Genomic DNA, 21,485 nt, shown 5'->3' with positions numbered 1-21,485 from the left:
AGTGAGTTAAGCTTTTTTTTTTTTTTTCTTTTTGGTGCTCTGGAAACATATGGGAAAAATACGGAACTTTTCTCATAGAAAGAGCAACAGTAAACACAGCAGAAACAGCCTACACTTGTAAAGTGCAATAAGATGGATTATAGCCTCATTGATATCAGACTGCGAACTCCTCCTACTGCTGATTATCTTTACCTCATAGAAGCCACGCACTAAGCTCTCTGTTTGTTGTACAACACCTCTCTCAATCCTCCACTTCACCATCCTCTCGATGTACTCCTTCTTGTTCTTCTCTGTAACTGGGATATTGGCACCCCCTGGCTTTAATTCTCGTTCAGTTATCTGAGATTAAAAAATAGAAAGAATGACCATAAAGCAATACTCTTGATGCTGTAACAACATTACTAGCAGTGAGCTGAACATTCAGTTCATAACATTTATTTCAATGATCTCTTGTAACAGTGAATTAAGCTTTTCTTGGTGTTCTTGAAACATAAGAAAAAATACTGAACTTTTCACATAGAAAAAGCAACAGTAAATACAGCAGAAACAGTCTACACTTGTAAAGTACAATGAGCTGAAATCAGCCAGCTACCTGTTCCAGCCCTGCCCTAGGTGCATCCCACAAGCTGGCGGTGAAGCCCCAGGCACTCACGGAGCACATGCACTTAGGAAAAACTAGGCATTGAACTGATGCTTGAAAGCTTTGGTGATTAAAAAAATACGTATTGCTGGTACTACAGGTTAAGTTTTAAAATAAAGATGAAGTGGCTCCAGATACTAGCCTGCTACTATTTGAATGTTTGACAAAACCCATTTTCACAAATTTCTCAGAATTGACTATACCTAAAGATTTACTTTAAGGAAGCAGAATTACAGTCAAGTGAATGTTAAATTGCTTTTTCAAAACACATGGAATTCAAAAAAGCAGCTAAATATTAATGCCTAAATAAGAATATTTCTTATAAACTAGTATATAATTTCTAGAAGAAATATTTTCCATTCTCTTCCACCAATTTTGAAAAAAAAATCAATATATTCTGTTTTCAAGTTTTCCCCAAAACATTGTTTTTGTTCCCTTAGCTTCAAAAAAATCAATTTTGGCTCTTTTTTTCTTTCCTTTCTTCCCTCCCTCCCTCCCTGCCTCCCTCCCTTCCTTCCTTCCTCCCTCCCTTCTTTCCCTCCTTCCCTTTTTCTTTCTTTCTTTCTCTCTCTCTTTCTTTCTTTTTCTCTTTCTTTCTTTCTTTTTCTTTCTTTTCTTTCTTCTTTCTTTTGTTTTTGAGACAGGGTCTCACTCTTGTCCCCCAGGCAAGAGTACAGTGGCATGATCTAGGCTCACTGCAGCCTCAACCTCGCCAGCTCAGGTGACCCTCCCACCTTGGCCTCCTGAGTAGCTGGGACTACAGGTGTGTGCCACCATACCTGGCTAACTTTTGTATTTTTTGTTGAGACAGAGTTTCAAAATGTTGCCTAGGCTGGTCTTGAACTTCTAGGTTCAAGTCACCCTCCCACCTTAGCTTCCCAAAGTGCTGGGATTACAGGTGTGAGCCACCATGCCCAGCCTCAATTCTATAAATGCCAATTTAAAAATTCAATAGTGTGGACTGTATTCTATATAAGGTACATTCTCATATTTTGGGGGATATTTTAGTTGGAAATAAAAAGAAGATTGCTTACAACATAAACGGTTATCATCATCTGTAATTTACAGCATCTTAATCTGCAGTTGGCACTAATTCTAACCTTTGTAACTGCAATTATTATAACTGTGTGTGATCCTGAGTTTAAATCACCCAACAAACCACAAATAAATAAGCATCTGATCTTAGCCATGGAATTAATTCTTCACTTATCAATAGCCTTCAGTTACCACACTTAGGCACCGGGTGTGCAGATACACACACCTGCCCAAATACTTCTTCGTTCACAGTGAACGTGAGGTCCAGGATGTCATGGATATCATTGTCTTTCATCCACTGCAGGCTCTGATGGAACTCTTCATCAAGGTATTCTAGATCACTCAGGTCACACAAACTAGATGACAGACAGAAACAAATATGTAGGCATGGCTGTTAGCAAAAACCCAGAGTCATAAGGAAAGAAATTAATAATTAAAGAGGAAAAACAAGAGCCACTAAATGGGCAGTGGCTTCTAGAATATTCTTAGTCCAAGACAGTAATTAAACCAGTGAAATAATTCAGAAATTGGTTATAAAATTAGAAAGTCCTAAATACATAATATGCCACAGGAATCATTGATCCTGCCTCTTTCTTTATAGAGGCAGAATTGGAGGTGCAAAGAATGAGTGCCATCTGCAGTCATCCATCATCAATGCCAGATCAGGAACTGGCACTTGGGTGGACAACTTGGATCCAGTACTCTTTCTGGCTATATTATACTACCTTAAAATACTGTTATCCTAATTTGAAATTATTTATGTATTTATATATTCAATTTTTTTTTTTTGTTTAAAGACTAGATTCTGTGATTCATGTTCACATATATCCCCTTTTTCTGCATAGTTCTTATTCTGAAAACAGTAAGCCACAGAATTTGTCTTAAATTGGAGCGGCTTTGTATATTTCTCCCCCACCTTTTTTTAATTGCAGAAAGAGGATCTACGTGAGGTGTAGTTACTGTTCCATGGCCCTGTTGTACAGTGGCAGTCATTGATTTGCTATAGCTGTTTTGAAATTACACTCCCCTTAGAGCCCAATTTCAAGGTCATTTTGTTCAGTTCAATCTGAACATTCATTAGGCATCAAGTATGTACCAGACATCTGAATAGCTACTTAATGCATACTCACTACCTCAGGAGCTAATGGGTCAGTTGGGGAGCCAGGTACACAAACAAGATAATATAAAGTGATAAGTGATAACATAAGATTGGTAACGCTCTAAATTCATGTACTTTTAAAATGTGTGTCACACTTCAATTTAGCAAAAGATAAGGTAGGTACAGGGAGCTGTAAGAGCACAGATGAGGGGCATTCTCTTTGACCGAGAGAGTCAGGAAAAGCTTTTTGCAGAAGATGATGCTTACATTAAATCTTTCAGGATGTTTAAAAGCAAAAGAGGTAAAAAGGAATAAATGAAGGAGGAGAAGGGGAAAGAGAAAGGAGAAGGAGAGAATAAGATGAACAAAATACAAAGTCATGGAAGTGTGCAGAAAACTCCAAGCATATGAGCAGTTCGAGAGAGTTAACCTCAAGACAGAGAATGAGGCCAGAAAGGGAGCAGGTCTAAATGTCACCCTAAGGAGATTGGTGATTCGGAACTACCAAAAGATTTTAAGACAGGTGTGACATGGTCAGACAGACGTGAATTGCAAAATATAAATCATTCCTCTGGAAGTCCCAGTGCGAAGGATTCTTTAAAATGGGGTGGGATGAGAAGGTTATCATTAGAGGGTAGAGATCAATCAATAGAGCACTACAGGAATGTGGCAAAAAGAAGATAAGGGCCCTAACTAGGGCTGGGTTATTAAGGTTGGAGAGAAGAAAATGAATTTGAAAATCATTTAGGAGGCAAACATGTAGAAATCAGGAAATGGTTTTACTGGGGGAGTATAAAGAAGGATATCTAAAATAGGGGTGAGAAATGAACTCATGTCAAAACCAACTGTAATTAATTGCCAGGCTTAAGTACTGTAAGTTAAAAAGGTTTCAGAGCCACAATGAGTTCAGTGGGAAAAAGTACAAGTGATTTGTGAACTCTACCCTAGGAATGATGGGGTGGAGTAGAGATGGGAAAGAGTAGAACATCAACTGTGTATCTGTCATCGCTGTTTAAGGGCAACTCCCAATTTCTGATCAGAGTGACCTGAGAACAGTGGTACTGTTAACTGTAACTGGGCACATGGGGGAAGGTGTATGTTTAGGTAGTGAAACTTGATGAGCTTAGTTTTAACCATGTTGATTCTAAGGTCCTTGTAAGACATCTGAGTGGAGGTATTTGATGGACTGTTGACCAAGTGAAGCTACACCTTAAGGGAGATCAAGACTGAGAGTACAGATTTGGGAGTCAGAGGAGATAAGACAGGTGAAGAAATTCCCCTATGAGAGCACACTGTGTGAGAAAAGCAGGGACCTGATGATAGAAGCTTCAGGTACACCAAGGTTTAAGGGCAAATCAGAAGAAGGGCTCATGAAAGAGACAGAAAAATTAAAAAAGGAACTCACAAAGTAAAGTGTCATAGATGCCAGCTCTGGAGGAAAGATCCAAGAATAAATGGTGGTGATGGTGGGTGGCACACAGTATCAGAAGGAGCAGCATGATCCAATAAGATATGGACTAACAAGTATTCTCTAAATGCCTCCACAGGTGGGAAAGAAACCAGGCTGAAGTGTGTTGAGGGTGTGAATTTGAGGTAAGTGTAGACAGCCAGTATAAAATACTCTTTCAGGAAGCTTAAATAAGAAGATAAGAGATAAGGCAATGAAATGGGAAGATGCAAAGTGGGCCACAAAGAATCAAAGAGACAGAAAATGGCCACAGCTGTGAAGACACTGACAAGGAGGAATGCAAAAGTCTTCCTACTGACCCTCCCAAGGACCCACAAAAAGCATTTTGTTTGCTTTCACTTGAAGTCTGGGCTTCCATTTTACGGTAAGCAGGTGCATGGCCTCAATTAAAAAATAAGCTGGACAGAGCCCAGTGATAATTCAGTGCTTTCTCACTGCAAATTTGAGATACTACCCCACAGACAACTGCCTTCTGCTCAGCCTTGTAAATGACTGCTGATTATAGGACAGAAACTATTAGCCCTACACTTTACAATAATTGCAATCTTTCATTAACAATGAAGAAAAAGTTCTGTGAATGCTGAATTTTCATCTTCTATAATAAATTACTAAGGGCACAGATAAAGTTTAAAAAAAATACAGTACTGTCCACCCCTGACAAAAAAGAAAAAATAAAACCAAAACAAAGGGGAATGAAGATTGGAGTAAATATTTAAAAATTTGCATCAAGCCAAACATGAAATGCATCTCATAAAGGAGAGGGGGGCTTTGAGTCTCTAAGACTAACCCACAACTATTCTATTAATTATCTGCATTAACACCACAGGAATTCCAGGGCTGTGTTGGAAGTACAATTGTTTTGAAGAAACACATGTTGCAACAAATGAGAATAAATTTTTTAGGGTAGAGCAAAACTAAAACTCTGGGGGCTAAATAGGTCACAGGCAGGAAAAACACAGGAATCATACTTGAAATTATTAGTTTCAGAAATCTAAACCACTATGAGATTTAATAACAACAGATTTGAGACTGTGAACAGATAAACAATGACTTGACAGAAGATTTTTTTCAATAAAGTAAATGCTGCATTTTTACATGCTAATTACACGAGCAATAAAAATATTCTTACATTCTGAGAAGAGCCTTATAAAAGGGCCGTGTGAAGAAGGCATCCAACAAATACTGGTGTATTAGTGCAAGACCAAGGATCCTACCACTGAACCGGAACCTGTGAAGGAAATGCATGAGATGGTTTACATGTCACGGAGCAGTTTCTAGGTGGTTCCATCTGCTTTCTGGAATGCCTTCCAGCTCTAACCATGTAAATTTTTCCAATATTAATTGCCTACTAGGTGGTGAGAGTTTGTATGCACCATGGGCGGTGTCTTCATCAGGCCAGTGGTATAGTTTGTGTAGTTGTCCCTGCCTGAATGTCATGTTGAGCTGTAATCCCCAATGCTGGAGGTGGGGCCCGGTGGGAGGTGTTTGGATCATGGAAGCTGATCCCTTATGGCTTGGTGCTATTTTTGTCATGTGAGTTCCCATGAAATCTGGTCATATAAAAGTGTGTGGCACATCCCCTCAACTCTCCCTCTCTCCATCTCTCTCCTGCTTTTGTCATGTGATGTGCCTGCTTCCCCTTCACCTTCCACCATGATTAAAAAAGCTCTCTGAGACCTTCCCCAAAGCCCAGCGATTTGGGTGCTATGCTTCCCCAGCCTGCAGAATCATGATCCAATTAAACCTATTGTCTTTATAAATTACCAGTCTCAGGTATCTCTTTATAGCAAGCACAGGCTAATATAGCCAGTAATTCATACCTACTTGCTGAAGAATTGATTTCACTCATATTTAGAGAACCTGCTCCCCCTTCACTCCGTGTCAACAATGTAGCACTACATTCATGAATCCCTTGTGAGCATTTCAGAGAAATTTCCCCAAACCACTTCTAAGAGATGTTGACAGATGAGACCTCTGGAGGTGGGGAAAATGCTATCCCCTCCTAGTGTGTGTGCATGAATATTAGCAGGATTTCTCTAATACAAACTCAGTAGTTCTCTTCTGAGGAAAAGCCCTGTCTCAGATCGAGAAAGCTACTATCCTTATTCTCTCTTAAGCCCCATTCCTGATACTTTCACCATTCAAGAATTATGCACATGGACATTTGGGGGAGTTTCCTTCTGGGACATTCTGTTCTCTAAAATTTCAAGGCTCAATTCTATTCTGAATCACTTTGGAAACTTTATTAAATATATTTGTTATGACTGGATTTGTTGCCTGAGATGTAAACTTACTTTCTCTTTCAAAAGGATTCAAGTTTCTAGGTTTTTGAAAATCTGATGCCTCCCAGAAGTATAAATCCATACTGAGATTCATACTGTAAGTTTGTAATTTTAGTATTAGGCAGCTGTTTTAAGAACAATGTCCAGCAGTATGGTTTCGCTTTACTTCTATTTATTTAGCACAACTATAATAGTCACAGTTAGAAGGACTCCAAATTGCAGCTAAACAGAAGCTAATTTGAAGAGTAACTCCTAAAAGTTAATGCTCTCCACCCACCAATTATTAATCTCATGATTCAAATAAGCTTTTCCTTTGTTGCGATCAGGGAAAATGAAAGGAATAAGTAAACAGGGGTTATACAAATATTTAAAATCTATAAACGTAGGGATTTTAAAAAGAGATAAGGACATTTGGAAAGAGTGTAATTTGGGATTTTCAGCATAAATAATCTTCAGATGGGAACCCTAAATCAGTTTCCTTGATTTTGTGTGAGAAATTAGGAAAGAGGCAAAAACTGGTTACAAACTTCAAATGGCTAATACGGTGAGTGGCCACTGCTTGTGACTCCCCACTCCTGCCCTTCTACTATCAATATCCCCAGGTCACCCCACCAGCCCCACTGCCCCAGCCAGAGTTCCAGCTGCCCCATCTCCTCCTCCCACGGCAGCCACTTCCCCAAGGGCTACTCCAGAAGCTGTCTGATCTCTGGGTCAGGCCCTTCCCCTCCTCACCCCGACCCCATATTAGAGCTCACAGGCACCCAAAGGTGCAGAGGGGAATTTAGGGATCTCACCAGAAACTCATCTATTTCTTGCAATGGGAAATACCTTTTGAATTCTACCCACCTTACTTAAATTGACCTTATGGAACAGATCAATTTCCAGCTATCAACAGATCTAGTCCTAGCTTGGAGACTGCCTGTGTATTTAAATTTGACAATAAAAACAAGAGTCAAATGAGGTATTTAACTGAAAATATGCTTTTACACAAGGGAAAAATGTTTTAATGTTTAAATGTGGGTTCTATAAAAAAACTAATATCATAGAAAATCACCTGAAGAAAAGTGTTGAGGGAAAAAATACTTACCATTCATGGTGATTGTCTACAAAAGCAGACATAGGACTTATTTGTACTGTGTATGTGTCATTTGCTGAATATTCAAATAAGCCATAATATGGGTTAAAGAGTTCTCTGGATACCAGGAAGAAAAACTCTCTGGAAGGCCCACTGTAATCCAGCCTGTAACAAAAACCCACAAAAAGAATAATCTGTTACTTTTTTTTCCAAGATATTGAGCACTTTTTCTCCAGAGCTCAAGTTTCCACAGAATGCTCATCACAAGTCTAATTGTCCACATACCAGAGCCATCCAAAACAAACTGAATGATCATAGTTTCTGATCTCATTGTGTCTTGACCCAGATTAGTAAAATGGACATTTATGTGGAGCATATCTAAAACTAAGCCACACATCACACAACAGGCATACAATAGGCAATATTCTAATACATACAATATGCAATATGCTAATACTTTGATTATGTAAATATGTATAAAGAGGTAAATCTTTCAAATGTCAGGAGCGAGCTTATACAAAAAGGTAGCACAATGAGAAAGCTTTATTTAAAAGGGTAAAACCAGAAGGAATCAGCTACATATGTTCACAGGACATGGAGTCCTCATGGCTGTCTGAATGAAACCTTTTTAAATGGGAGAATGAAGATACTTCTGTGAATTCGAGATAAGACATTACAGACACAAGTCTCCCTCGGGAGATCAGAAGCAAAAAATTTAGTGATAGGGTACAAATGAAAACTTTAAATTATAAAACACAAAGAAAATTACAGAGAAGAAAAATAAGGGTGCCTAAAGCTTCCTAAGGAAGGCATTTGGAGAAAGAGGCTGAAACTCTAACACCTGAGCTACAGTATAAATTCTACTTTACTCACAAAGATGTCAGGGTCAAGTTGAAGTATAAGAAAAGATTGTGTTAGGTTTGAGGAATGACAAGTGGCCAAGAATGCCGAGAGCAAAAAATGCAAAGTAAGGAGGAGTTTGCAGTAAAGCAATGTGATATGCCAAATTTAAAATAAAAAATATAAAGTACTTCGACCCTATGATAAAAAGTATACACGTGGCCTCAAGGATAGGGAAGGAATGCTCAAAAGGAATGAAGGCAACTGAGAAGTTGGGGTGGAGGAGGGATTATGAAAGACTCTTCTTCTCCTTCTTCCTTTTTTCTCTCACTATCTTATTTTTTCTTATTTTTGAATTTTTTTCTGTGGGCATCATTGCATTTTTTTTTTTTTTTTTTTTTTTGAGACGGAGTTTCGCTCTTGTTACCCAGGCTGGAGTGCAATGGCATGATCTCGGCTCACCGCAACCTCCGCCTCCTGGGTTCAGGCAATTCTCCTGCCTCAGCCTCCTGAGTAGCTGGGATTACAGGCACGCGCCACCATGCCCAGCTAATTTTTTGTATTTTTAGTAGAGACGGGGTTTCACTATGTTGACCAGGATGGTCCCGATCTCTTGACCTCGTGATCCACCCACCTCGGCCTCCCAAAGTGCTGGGATTACAGGCGTGAGCCACCGCGCCTGGCCGCATTTTTTTAATAAAAAAAAAATCTGAGTCTTGTCCAGTGTTAGGATTGTGTGATGGGAGAAAAAAATGGATCCTAGGCAGGGCGTGGTGGCTCATGCCTGTAATCCCAGCATTTTGGGAAGCCAAGGAGGGAAGATCCATTGAGTCCAGGAGTTTGAGACAAGCCTGGGCAACATAGCAACACAGTGAGACCCCGTCTCTAGAAAAAATAAGAAAAAATTATCCAGGTGTGGTGGCATGTGCTGGTAGTCCCAGCTACTTGGGAGGCTGAGGCAGGAGCATCTCTTGAGCCCAAGAGTTTGAGGCTGCATGAGCTATGATCATGCCACTGCACTCCAGCCCGGGGCATAGGGAAAGAACAGCAGCAACAAAAAGGATCCTACAGGCAGAAGATAAATATAAATGGTTTACACAGCACAGACTTCACCTATTCATACTACTTTCCCAATTTTTGTCATATCTGAATATATATGTACTATTATTAATTTAATGTTTTTCATTAAATCAATTTTAAATCTATTTGCTTTTTTTTTTTTAAGCCTACAGCACCCAGTATTCTCAGGCGGTCTCCCATCCAAGTACTAACCACTAACCAGGCCCGACCCTGCTTAGCTTCTGAGATCAGACGAGATCGGGCATGTTCAGCATGGTATGGCTGTAGACTAAATATATTTGCTCTTTAAACAGAACTTTGTCTTACACACTCTTTATGAAGTTTTGAGATGTTTGGCCTATTGTTTTCCAATATGCCTTAACATGAATACATGAATATTAAAATAAAAAAAGTCAGTCTTTGTAGTAGTTAAAATCATTTAAGACATCACCAGTGGTATTAAAATCCTCACACCCATACTGTGCTGACAGGAAACCTATGTGTAAAGAAAAATGCACACAGCAGACTCACAGGGCCAAAGAGGCTGTAGGTGACATGATGGGTCTGCTCTCTGGGGCAGCTGAATATAACATGCTAACAGGTGGCTCCCAGCATCAGTGGGACTACCCTCAGGTCACTCTGAGGACTCCCGAAGCAGTACCCTGGCTGCCTCCCCAGTGCAGGCGCACACAGACTACCTGTCCCTCCTCATGCTGTGATGAAGGCAGCCTCTGTGGCTTCCTCCTGCTGACCTAATTCTGGCCTGTGACTCCACCGGAATACTCTTCCACTTGAACGTTCTTTACATACTCAGAGGCTTGCTGATTATATATGGGGTACTGATCTAGATCCTAAAGATGTAAAACGTTTTGAAAAGTCATTTTCCATAGGAGCTCTAGGTTTAGCAGTTTCTGTCTCCTGGCCTCTGCCTCCTTCTCTCCCTTTCCCACTCCTGAGCATGGCCACTTCCTTCAACCTTCTCTCAGGGCAGGGGTAAGAATTCCCTCTCTACCCTGGTGGCAATAAAGACTTGATGGCAGCCGGGCGTGGTGGCTCATGCCTGTAATATCAGCACTTTGGGAGGCCAAGGTGGGCAGATCATGAGGTCAGGAGTTCAAGACCAGACTGACCAACATGGTGAAACCCTGTCTCTACTAAAAATACAAAAATTAGTTGGGCATGGTGGTGGGTGCCTATAATCCCAGCTACTCGGGAGGCTGACGCAGGAGAATTGCTTGAACTGGGGAGGTGGAGGTTGCAGTGAGCCAAGATCACACCACTGCACTCCAGCCTGGGTGACAGAGAGAGATTCCATCTCAAAAAAAAAAAAAAAGACTTGATGGCAACACTCCACGTGAGGTCTTCTCAGCACAGAGCTTAGAAAGTCCTGGACACTTTTCTCCGCGATGAGGGTTAAACTTACCCTGCCTTTGGGGCAGCCACTTTACTTTGTTGACTCGTAAAGAGCTAGTCATCAGCTAAAGCCCCAAACCTTTCATCTATGCACTTTAACCCAGGACCCCACCCCGCAATATGTCTGCATGTAACTGTATCTTTTAAAAGCCTTAGTACTAGACTGTACTTTTCCCTACTAAAATTTCATTTTTTGATACTTAGTCCCCTGTGTCTTTCCAGAAACAGAGCATGCCAGTGATCAAAGTCATATTAGAAGTCATGTTGTCCAATCTCCATTTTATAGAGAAGCTGAAAGAGATCACTGACATGTATCACATGAAAGCTGCAACGGAAGAATCAGTAGACTTTGAGGTCTTAAGGCAGGTGCCCTGACCCCAAGTTTAATGCTTGTTACTTCTTAGCCTACCCTTCAGTCAATTTTAAATGTTCATCAAGACTTAAAAAATACTGCTAATAGAGTAGGGGCGGGCAAACTATGTCCTGTAGGTCCAATCTGCCCCACCCTCTGGTTTGTAAATAAAATTTTATTGGAACACAGCTGTGCTCACTTATGTACTGATGATGTCTGCTTTTCTGCTATAAGGGCAGAGTTGAGTAGGTGCCACAGAGAAGGTAGGAATGGTGAATCCTCAAGTATTTACTATCTAGCCCTTTACAGAAAAATCCTGCTAACCTCTGTTACAAAAGAAAGAAAGTAGAAGGGAAGTACTACTTGTTAAAATATCTAGCTTATTATCGATCCTCTTCTTCAGTGAAGATCTCTTCAAGGAAATGTAAAATGGCTACAATATCCTAGGGTGTATGCAACCTCAAGGAGCAGGCAGACTACTAAGTATGAGGCACAGAGTGAGCACCCGTCTGTCATGGTCACTGCTCTGTGGCGCTTTCAGACACAATCAAGCATACAATGGATAAGGTCACAGACAGCTGAAGCATGAGGCAAATATTTCAGGAGTCAGTTTTCTTACAGACAACTGGTAAAAGTAAAATGGGATTTTGCCTGCTTAAAATTAAACTATGGCACTCAGTTAGAAGTGTCAGGGTTTCTTTAAGCTTTAACTCTGAGTATTTTAATAATACTGCACTTACAGAGTGCATTACAATTATCTGTGTATGTGCCTGCCTCCCTTATGCATACATATTAGTCTATAAGTATACTGGGGGGAGGGGTCTTGTTTTGCTTATTTTTATATCCCAACTACCTAGCCCGATACAGAGTGGGGGCTCAATATATATTGTTGAATCAATGAGTGGAGCTCTCTGATGCTTTCTAAAGAAAATTGGCCAGGCGCAGTGGCTCATGCCTGTAATCCCAGCACTTTGGGAGGCCGAGGCAGGCAGATCACGAGGTCAGGAGTTTGAGACCAGCCTGGCCAATATGGTGAAACCCCGTCTCTACTACAAATACAAAAATTAGCCAGGCGTGGTGGCATGTGCCTGTAGTCCCTGCTACACAGGACGCTGAGGCAGAAGAATCGCTTGAACCCGGGAGGCAGAGATTGCAGTGAGCTGAGATCGTGCCACTGCATTCCAGCCTGGGCGACAGAGTGAGAAATTCGTCTCAAAAAAAAATCAACATTGCTTACATTGTTATTTGGTATTTAGCAGATTTGCACATTTGCCTTGGAGTGGTATATTGATTCAATGACATGAACAGCTTATACCAATCCCTAAAAGACTACTCAATTTGAAAACATTGTCAGAAATCATCAAGTAAATTAAGTTTAGAAAGTTTAGTATGTAATATCCTCTCATATGGTAAAATTTGCTAAAACAACAAAGACAGACCTCACTGATTAGTTCCCTTTTTATGATAATAGCTGAATCTGGATGAAGATGAGATGAATGCTCCCTGAGGAATTAAACTAAAAAGGAAAAGTCTTGTTTGCTCAAGTGAAAACAGAGCTAATAGTTAGTTCCTCTAGGAGAAAATGTATCTTCAACCGGTCAAGTTTTTAACTGCTGACTTTTAACTCTAGAAGCACTGATGGAGTCACCTCTAAAGCCAAAATAGTTTTTAAACTTTTGATTTGATTATAATCCAAAGCTTAGAACTGCCTATCTGAGAACAGGTTGTAGATTACAATTTACACACAAGCCTAGCTAATTCAGTAAAACATGTCACAGCAGGGTACATCATGCCTTTGCTTCCTGTAATGTCTTAGCAACCTCTTTCATATAAATAGTTAATATGACTCATATCACAGGGATTGTCTGTTACATTCCTGTTTTGCCAGTTAGGTTGGTTCCACAGCTAAAGGCTTGGCACAGAAATATGAAAACTCTCGACAACGGGTGTGTAGCCCCACAACAGCTGCATCTGAGGGCATTTCCGAATACACACAGCTGTCTCCAGGGTGGCCATGTAAGTGTGGAGCCCCAAGTGCTGATAGAGCATTTTCAACATCATCACATTGCTGGGTTGGCACTCCACCCAAGTTGTCAGTGGCACCCAATATTTGTTAAAATAATAAATTCTATTCTCTCATTCTTTATTTTCAACTAAGAATTCCTGAAAACTCAGTATTCCAATGAAAGCAGACTATGAAATGAGAGAAGATAATGGCCTTAGGAAGTCACACTATCATTTCCTACATGTTGGTTCAGGCATATATGGCCTACACACCTTCTGATTCACCCTCAGATATTTATAGCAACAAGGCGTGAGTTCTTAAGCCAATTAAGAAAGCCTGGTAGGTAAGGAATTTTGATATGATAAACAAAGTCTTACCTGGTGCTACCAAGCCAAAGCCTAGATACAGAAGCACCCTTCTTTAGAAAGGTTTGGGTAATTTAGGTTATCTTGCAAACATCTCTTTTTGGAAGAAAAAGAAAGCAACACCATAAAGTTTACCTTGAAGCTTCACAGATTTCTGAGAAATTAATGATCAAGCTCAGAGCCTCAAACAGCTTCTGGTAAGGATCTGACCAGTCATATGTAAGAACTGGCTGGTTACTTTACAGGCAGGGACTGAAGAAAACTCTTTCAGATCTCATCCTCCCTAGTTGCTTTCATTTGCCTCTCTCAGGTGGATTACAGGAAGCTCAAAAGAAAGATATCACAGGAAGTTCTTAAACTCCCAAACTAAAACTGCTTGTACACATCTCCTCCCTAGTCAAAGTGTGGCTCTGCAAGACATGATTGATGTCATATTGATGGCAACTCACACATAATAAACTCATTCTTTCTTAAAGAAAGGTGCCTTTTACAGGGCTGGCCATGGAGAAAAACAGGTGGGGCAATCACAGTGTAAACCTCCTCTCTTTATCCAGGCCACTATTTCTTTAATGTTTTAGGTACTAAGAAGTTAGTGGCCCCATGCCTTATCAGAACACAACAGTCTAATCCAGTTGTGTGTGTGTGTGTTTTTTTTAAAGAGACACAGTTTTGTTCTGTCACCCAGGCTGGAGTACAAAGGCACAATCATAGCTCACTGTAACCTCTAGGTCCTGGACTCAAATGATCCTCCCACCTCAGCCTCCCAAGTATCTAGGATTATAGGCACAAGCCATCACAACTGGCTAATTTTTTTTAATTTTCTATAGAAATGGGGTCTCACTGTGTTGCCCAATCTAGTCTGGAACTCCTTGCCTCAAGCAATCCTCTCACCTTGGCCTCCTAAAGTGCTAGGATTATAGGTATGAGCCACCAAGCCTAGCATCTAGCTAACTTCTGAAATCACATAACTTTTAGTTGCTAGTGTATTAGGACTCTTAATTCAAAAGAAAATAATACACTGGAGAATGTGCAGTATCATAATATAGTGGGAAAATATGTAGAATAATTCATTAGAGAATATGTATATTTCATTTACCTCATGCCTAGAGAAGCAACTTCTAGGTAGACTGAAGCCCAGCAGAAACAGGCAACCCCTGCATGCAATTTCACACCACATTCAATCAAGATGACTCAGTTTTCAGCCACTCCACCACCGCTGATCTCCCTTCCCCACAACTTTGCAAAGGCAGATAACCAGATTAAGTTGTGTGGAAATTTTCATGACGAAAACAAAATCTTGAGGTCTAACCAAATTAAATCACTAGTTACAAGATAGTGCTTAGAAACTACCTACTTTTAGTAAAAAGCCAAAGCATCATACAAAATGTGGTTTTAGTGAAGATGTTATAGTTTCTTATCAACTAATGTATTTGTATTTATAGACTCTATGATTATTTTTGTATTTTTAAATTGAATATATACCTCTTTTGTATTCTGGGGCTAATTCTACCTTGCATGGAATTTGCAGCCATCCTGTAAATTTTTGACCATAAATGTTCCCATCATTTCTCTTGGCTCAACTATTCTATTTAAGGAACTATCTATATATCATGTTTCAGACTTATGCAAATAAACAAAGCAGAGCTGAAATCTCTCTGCTCATTCACACCTATTTTGGAGAGCAAGTAGATACATTATTCTTTAAAATAAATTCCCTTTTTTTTTAATGCTTTAGCTAAACTACTGTAAATAAAGACCTTGATGGTGACAGGTAAAATATAATCATTGAAATGGTATCAATATGAATTATAAAGTATTATTCCCTCATAGATAACACAGTTGACATAAGAAACACAAAATAATACTTATATATGCCAATGCCACTACTAATTTGGACTTCCCACATAATTAACCCCACATATATACTTATTACACGAATGAACTCAAGTGCAGACATAGATATATACATACCAAAATTTACCCTGGGGGGCAGTCATTTATCAGGTAACAAGGAAATAAGGTGTTCAAGGAAACATTTCCTGAATCTCCCCAAATCCTGACTGTATATTTTCTTTTAAGAAACTTTTTGTTTTAGAATAGGTTTTGATTTACAGAAAGATTGCAAAGATAAAACAGAGAGTTCTCGTATACATCACACACAGATTATTAACGTCTTACATTAGCACAGTACACTTGTTATCATTCATAAACCAATCTTGATATACTGTTATTAGCTAAAATTCATACTTTATCCACATTTCCTTAGTTTTTTACTCAATGTCCCTCTTCTGTTCCATGATCCCATCCAGGAAACCACATTACATTTAATTGCTGTGTCTCCTCTTGGCTGTGACAGTTTCTCAGGCTCCTCTGGTCTTTGATGACCTTGGCAGTATTAAACAGTACTGGTAAGTTATCTTGTACAACGTCTCTCTGTTGGGATTTTGTCTAATATTTTTCTCATGGTTGGATTAGCGTTATGGATTTGGGAGGAAGACCACAGAGGTAAAGTGCCATTCTCATCATATCATATCGAGGGTATATATTATCAACATGACTTGTGGCTATTGATGTTGACCTTGATCACCTGACTGCCATAGTATTTGTCAGGTTTCTTGACTGTGAAGTTACTTTGTTCCCCTTCTTTCCATAGTGTACTATGTGGAAGAAAGTCACTATGCACATTCCATACCTAAGGAACAGAGAGTTATGCTGATTGCATGGAAATATTCTGTAAAAGAGATTTTTTTCCCCATTTTTAGTGAAACTTTTCACCAACTATAACATAATAGAGTTTCTTTCAGTTTAATTGCGCCAAATTACATCATTTGTCTACCCCAGACCTACAGCCGTTTCTGAAGGGCATATTTTCTATTGTTTGCCTTAAATTAATTCATATCTACCTTTAGAGCAGTGATTCTTTTTTATAATTGTTAATTTATTTCAATAGATTTTTGGGGAACAGGTGGTGTTTGGTTACTTGAGTAAGTTCTTTAGGGGTGATTTCTGAGATTTTGGTGCACCCATCACCTGAGTAGTATACACTGTACCCAGTGTGTAGTCTTTTATTCATTGCCACCCCCAACTCTTTCCCCCAAGACCCCGAAGTTCAATGTATCATTCTTATGCCTTTGTGCCCTCATAGTTTAGCTCCCACATAAGAGTGAGAATGTAAGATATTTGGTTTTCCATTCCTGAGTTACTTCACTTAGAATAATGGTCTCCAATTCCATCCAGGTTGCTGTGAATATCATCATTTAGTTCCTTTTCATGGCTGAGTAGTATTACACACATACATACACACACCATATTTGCTTTATCCACTCATTGACTGATGGGCATTTGGGCTGGGTCCATAGTTTACAAAAGAGATTTTTCTATTTTTCTATTCTTCTCCATTTATTTATGTATTCAACCATGTATTTGTTATCAGTATGAATATTGATTTTATACTTTGGTTTATAATCCAATAGTCTTGATTTCTTTATTTTGTTGCTCAAATTATTTCAGCTTTGTTCACTGGGAACTCTTTCAGTTGGCTCCTGGGTCCTTTCAACATACTTCCATGATTATGGGATCTTTGAGGGTTTCTTTAATCTCTGGCTGACACCACAAGATGCTTCCATCTTGTGTATTTCCTACCTAGTGTTAGAATCAGCCATTTCTCTAAAAACCCTGATTATTTTTATCAAAGAATGGTATTAAAGCCAAGGTCTGGGTGCCAGATATGTGTGCTCTTAAATGCTCATTACTAGACCCAGACATGAAGAACTTAAAAAATGATACATTTTGAGGAGATTAAAACTGGTAAAGGGAAAGTAACAGAAAACCCCCAGCTCCATTTTTATAGTTCAATGGAAAAACTGGGTAGCTTTTCCCTTTGGGTATTTATTATAATCCAGAAAAAAGTTAGGGTCTTTCATTTCCATGTGATAGAGTCAATGTGTTTGAGAAGGTGGCAAAGGCTAAAAGAGTTCCTTACTTTTTATGTAGTTTGAGGATTTTTTCTTTTCTGAGGTTTCTATCATTCTAGCACAATTACTGTTTTCATCTCTCAAAAACAGCATATGTATTCTCAGTGCCTCAATAGGAAAAATTAAAGTCTATATCTAATAATCTATGATACTGACCTGACAGAGTCATGAGTCCAAAAATCCAGCTTCAATAAGCCATATGTAGAGTGAACAGATTAAAAGATTGTCTCTGATAATTGAGCTCACACCTTAAAATATCTTCTTCCTTGTTTTCCCTCTGATGTCACAGGAAGGAGACAGGTGATGGAGGCAGGAAGCATTTGGTCATCAATGTAATGTAATCAAATACAGAGGTAACAAGCCCCACTCAGCCTGGACCACCTCCTAGGACCTCCTCCTGGACCTCCTCCTTCATGTCTGGGTCTAGCAATGAGCATTTAAAAACACATATAGCCTCCTAGGAACTGATGTCATCAGTCCAAGCCATAAGGAGACTGCTTTAGGATAACCAACCATGATAAACATCTGTTCTATTCAAACTTAAATGTCAGTGCTTCCAAGAATTCTTCCCTCTATCTTTGAGATCTCAACAAACTCTGGTCCAACAATGAAGGGAGGCAGCTGGAGTTCTGGGGGAGGAAAAATATTCTCATCCAAACCAGACTGATTATGTAAGGAAATACTTGGAAGCCCATGCATACCAGTGATTAGGCTGACACCATTTGCCTTCATTTTCAACTGTGCACCTTCATCTTTAAGCCAACTAACACAAGCTAGAAGTCCACTAATGCCCATCAGCAATGAAAGGATCAGGTCTCAGGCAAACTTCTGTACAAATTTTGTCATGTCATAGTGTGATGGCACATAATATTTTACCTTAATGTAGGCAGAGCTGGGAGACAATACAGCAGTACATGGGACAAAGGCAGAAGTTATCAGTCATTAGCTGGAATGGGCAAACTGTCCAGGTATAGGAAAAAAATCAGATGGGCTAGAGTGCAGAAGTTTTGCTTAGGTTCCAGAACTAGTCCAAGAGTACTAGATGAGAGACAAAAGGCCTGAGTTTGAATCCTGATTTTGCCATTCCTTAGTTCCATCAGCACAGGCAATTATTTTATACTTTGGAGTCACTGTTTCATCCACTGGGTACTAAATGGCTGAATTTGTTGAATATCACTAATATGATCCCATAATCTAGTATACTTTATTCCCAGGCATGACTGAGAGGCATAGCCTTAAAATAATCCAAATCAACAAGAGCCACAAAGAACACAACTAGACAATTGTATGATATTAAAAAAGTTCCCTCTAGCGGCTGCTGAGTTATGAAGAAGGTGCAGAGAATTGAACCCAGACCTGAAATGAGGAAGAAGAAGGCGTCTGGGAGGATGACAGCTGGCCAGTTATGTCTATTTGGGCGCAGCAGACACTGTGTAGGAGTCTTCACTCCTCCATTTCCTAACTCTTATCTCAATGAGCACACTCCTGGAAGTGTCATAGAAGTGGGACATGTTTGTTTACGTGAGGTAGTAATGATGGTAGGTGTGCTGCCCTCCCAAGGGAAGACAAAAACTGGGGGCTGAGAAATAAGAGCCAAGGCCCAAGAGTTACTGCTGTGGAAGCTTCCGGGTAGAACAGCAAGATTCTAATTCATATTTCTGAAACTGAACTTATTTAATAGAGGAAGCACATTCTACTTAGCCCTGCAGGGCAGAAAATAAGATCACAGATCACAAAGTCCTTATTTTTTCCCCAGCAAAGCCTTACTTTTTCCCTTTAAGAGAAAGAGAGGTGCAGAGAGAAGAAACTAAACCAGTCTCTGTTCTCAAAAACGATCTTAAGTTACCAGTTTTTACTAAAGAATTTCTATGTCAAGTGATTTAAAAACTAGAGGAGACCTTTAAAAAAAAAAAGCCCAAATGTTTAAGCATATGAGAACAGCACTTCCTGCCAGAAGGATTTCCTGTTTCAGGCAACCATAGCGATGTGGAGAAACATCCGCCTTGTGGCCACAGCCTATGTTCCACAGGCCACTTCTCTGTTCTACTCACCCTTCCTCTCCGACAAAGGTGACATACAGCTTATTTCTCTGCAGGTCTTTTCTGGAATAACCCATAATCTGATTAAAAGCATCTTCTAGCAAGTGATCTCTTCGGATAATTAACCTGTCCATAAAGAGACAATTTGGAAAATACAGATTATTACTATACTATTACAGATAATTTACTTAGAGAACCTGGCACTTGCCATTTAATTTTCATTTGCCACAATTAACTAGGCAAGAAGAATATTACCTAATATTATTGCTGTCTGTAATAAAAAGTACACATTTGTCTTTAACTCTTAATAGCATTAGCAAAAGTTATATGAGAGAATCATTGGTAAATAGAGCACTCTACCCATGACCCATGAAAACAACTGGAGAATCCTGTCTAAATGGTCAAATCAGTTTATCCCCCCTCAAATAAATGATCATAAAACAACACACACACACATTTTGTTTAGTAAAGCAAGAATAACTCTATGAGGCAATGTTTTAAGCCTCAATGCACTTAGAGAAATAATTCAATTAAGTGCCCAGAGAGATGACTGTGAAAAACAAGGGGAAAAAAAAATTCTCAATGTCCTCCAAAGCAAGAGTTTCCAATTGTTAATTGTTAAATTAAGTGAATCTTCCTACATTCAATTATCAGGGACAAATGAATGATGTATGTGGCAGGTTAATCTACTTATGATGATGACAATTAAAGTCATCCTTCCATAGATATCAATTTGCTCTTAATGTAAATGGTAATGGACAGAGAGATGATAGGGCAGCTGAATGCATGACGGTTGGATCATCCTAGACCTTTGTAAGTGTGAGAAAAGTAAAGCTCAGAGAAGTATGGTGTTTGGGCAGGCTGATGATTTTTTACAGCAATGAGGGTGGAATTTAATCAAGCAAGACTTCCTGTGGGTGGGGCAGTGAACCATGGGACTGTTGTTGGTCTGGTCTCTGAACCCTTTCTCAGGCACTCAGCATCATGGGGGTGCTCCAGTGTAGACCCTCCCTCCTCTGTCCTCTCTCAGTGGCAGAGTAATCTCCAGTGGGGACATGGGACAGGGGTGAAGGCAGGGAGGAGAGAAAGAAGGGTAAGTAGGGAATGGAAACAATTCTAGGCCAAACAACATGATGATGTTTCGGTTTCCCCATTTGAAGCGGGAAGGTGGATGAAGAAAGGCAGAAACAACAATCATGACATGTGCTGTTGTGAAGTTTGTTTCACAGAACTGAACAGAGCTGGGCACTATTCAGCCTACACTCAGGTCAGTTCAGGAGACAGAAACTTGCAGTGGAGGACACTGGGATAGCTTTATAGCTAATGAATATACTATGCACCAACAAAGAGGTACTTTTCGGAGGGAAAAATACCAGCCTTTTATTTTGCCTTTATTTTTACATGAAAAGTGGCAGTGTCTTCACTACTTGTTTTAAAATATTAAGCTTAATCATGCTTAATTCCAGGACTATGTTTTAGATGATCTATAATTCACAAATGCCAAAATAATTATGCTGACTAAAATGAAGGCTAATCATCCCAAATCACAATCAATTTCCTAGAGGCTCAACTGCATCCCATCCTTTCACCATCTATAAATTATGTGGTTTGTGTCACTTTGACTTACTTTAACTTCCCTGGGCCTTGTCCATATCCTTTAGTCTCTAACTTCCTGTAAAAATTCCTCAGTTTGGCTTCAAAATCCCGTTTGTAAGGGGCTGGGGCCCGGGCATTGGCACGCTGGGTACCTGCAGCAAACCACAAAGAGAGAACAATCTGGATTTGTGCATCATTCTTATGTTTATCACATCACCATGGACAAAAGCTATCACAATTAAC

General features: G+C 39.6%; 1 protein-coding gene and 1 pseudogene across 6 annotated transcripts in view; both read right to left on the bottom strand.

Annotated features, from left to right (window-relative positions):
• Nucleotides 1-21,485, bottom strand: part of HECW2 (HECT, C2 and WW domain containing E3 ubiquitin protein ligase 2) — a 392,336-nt gene that overhangs the window by 26,840 nt on the left and 344,011 nt on the right. For all 6 annotated transcript variants that reach the window (XM_012454051.3, XM_012454049.3, XM_064373220.1 and 3 more), the window contains 6 exons: nucleotides 21,274-21,394; nucleotides 19,659-19,772; nucleotides 7,612-7,764; nucleotides 5,372-5,470; nucleotides 1,902-2,031; nucleotides 193-339 (listed from right to left, as the gene is read on the bottom strand). In XM_012454051.3, coding sequence (XP_012309474.2) covers nucleotides 193-339; nucleotides 1,902-2,031; nucleotides 5,372-5,470; nucleotides 7,612-7,764; nucleotides 19,659-19,772; nucleotides 21,274-21,394 — 764 coding nt within the window. The remainder of the gene's footprint in view (nucleotides 1-192; nucleotides 340-1,901; nucleotides 2,032-5,371; nucleotides 5,471-7,611; nucleotides 7,765-19,658; nucleotides 19,773-21,273; nucleotides 21,395-21,485) is intronic.
• LOC135273805 (5S ribosomal RNA) lies at nucleotides 9,663-9,788 on the bottom strand (annotated as a pseudogene).

This window comes from Aotus nancymaae, unplaced genomic scaffold (genome assembly GCF_030222135.1).
Source record: "Aotus nancymaae isolate 86718 unplaced genomic scaffold, 86718_ANA_hifiasm-v0.15.2.pri h1tg000008l, whole genome shotgun sequence".
Lineage (NCBI taxonomy): Eukaryota > Metazoa > Chordata > Mammalia > Primates > Aotidae > Aotus > Aotus nancymaae.
This window is presented reverse-complemented; position numbering and strand designations above follow the sequence as displayed.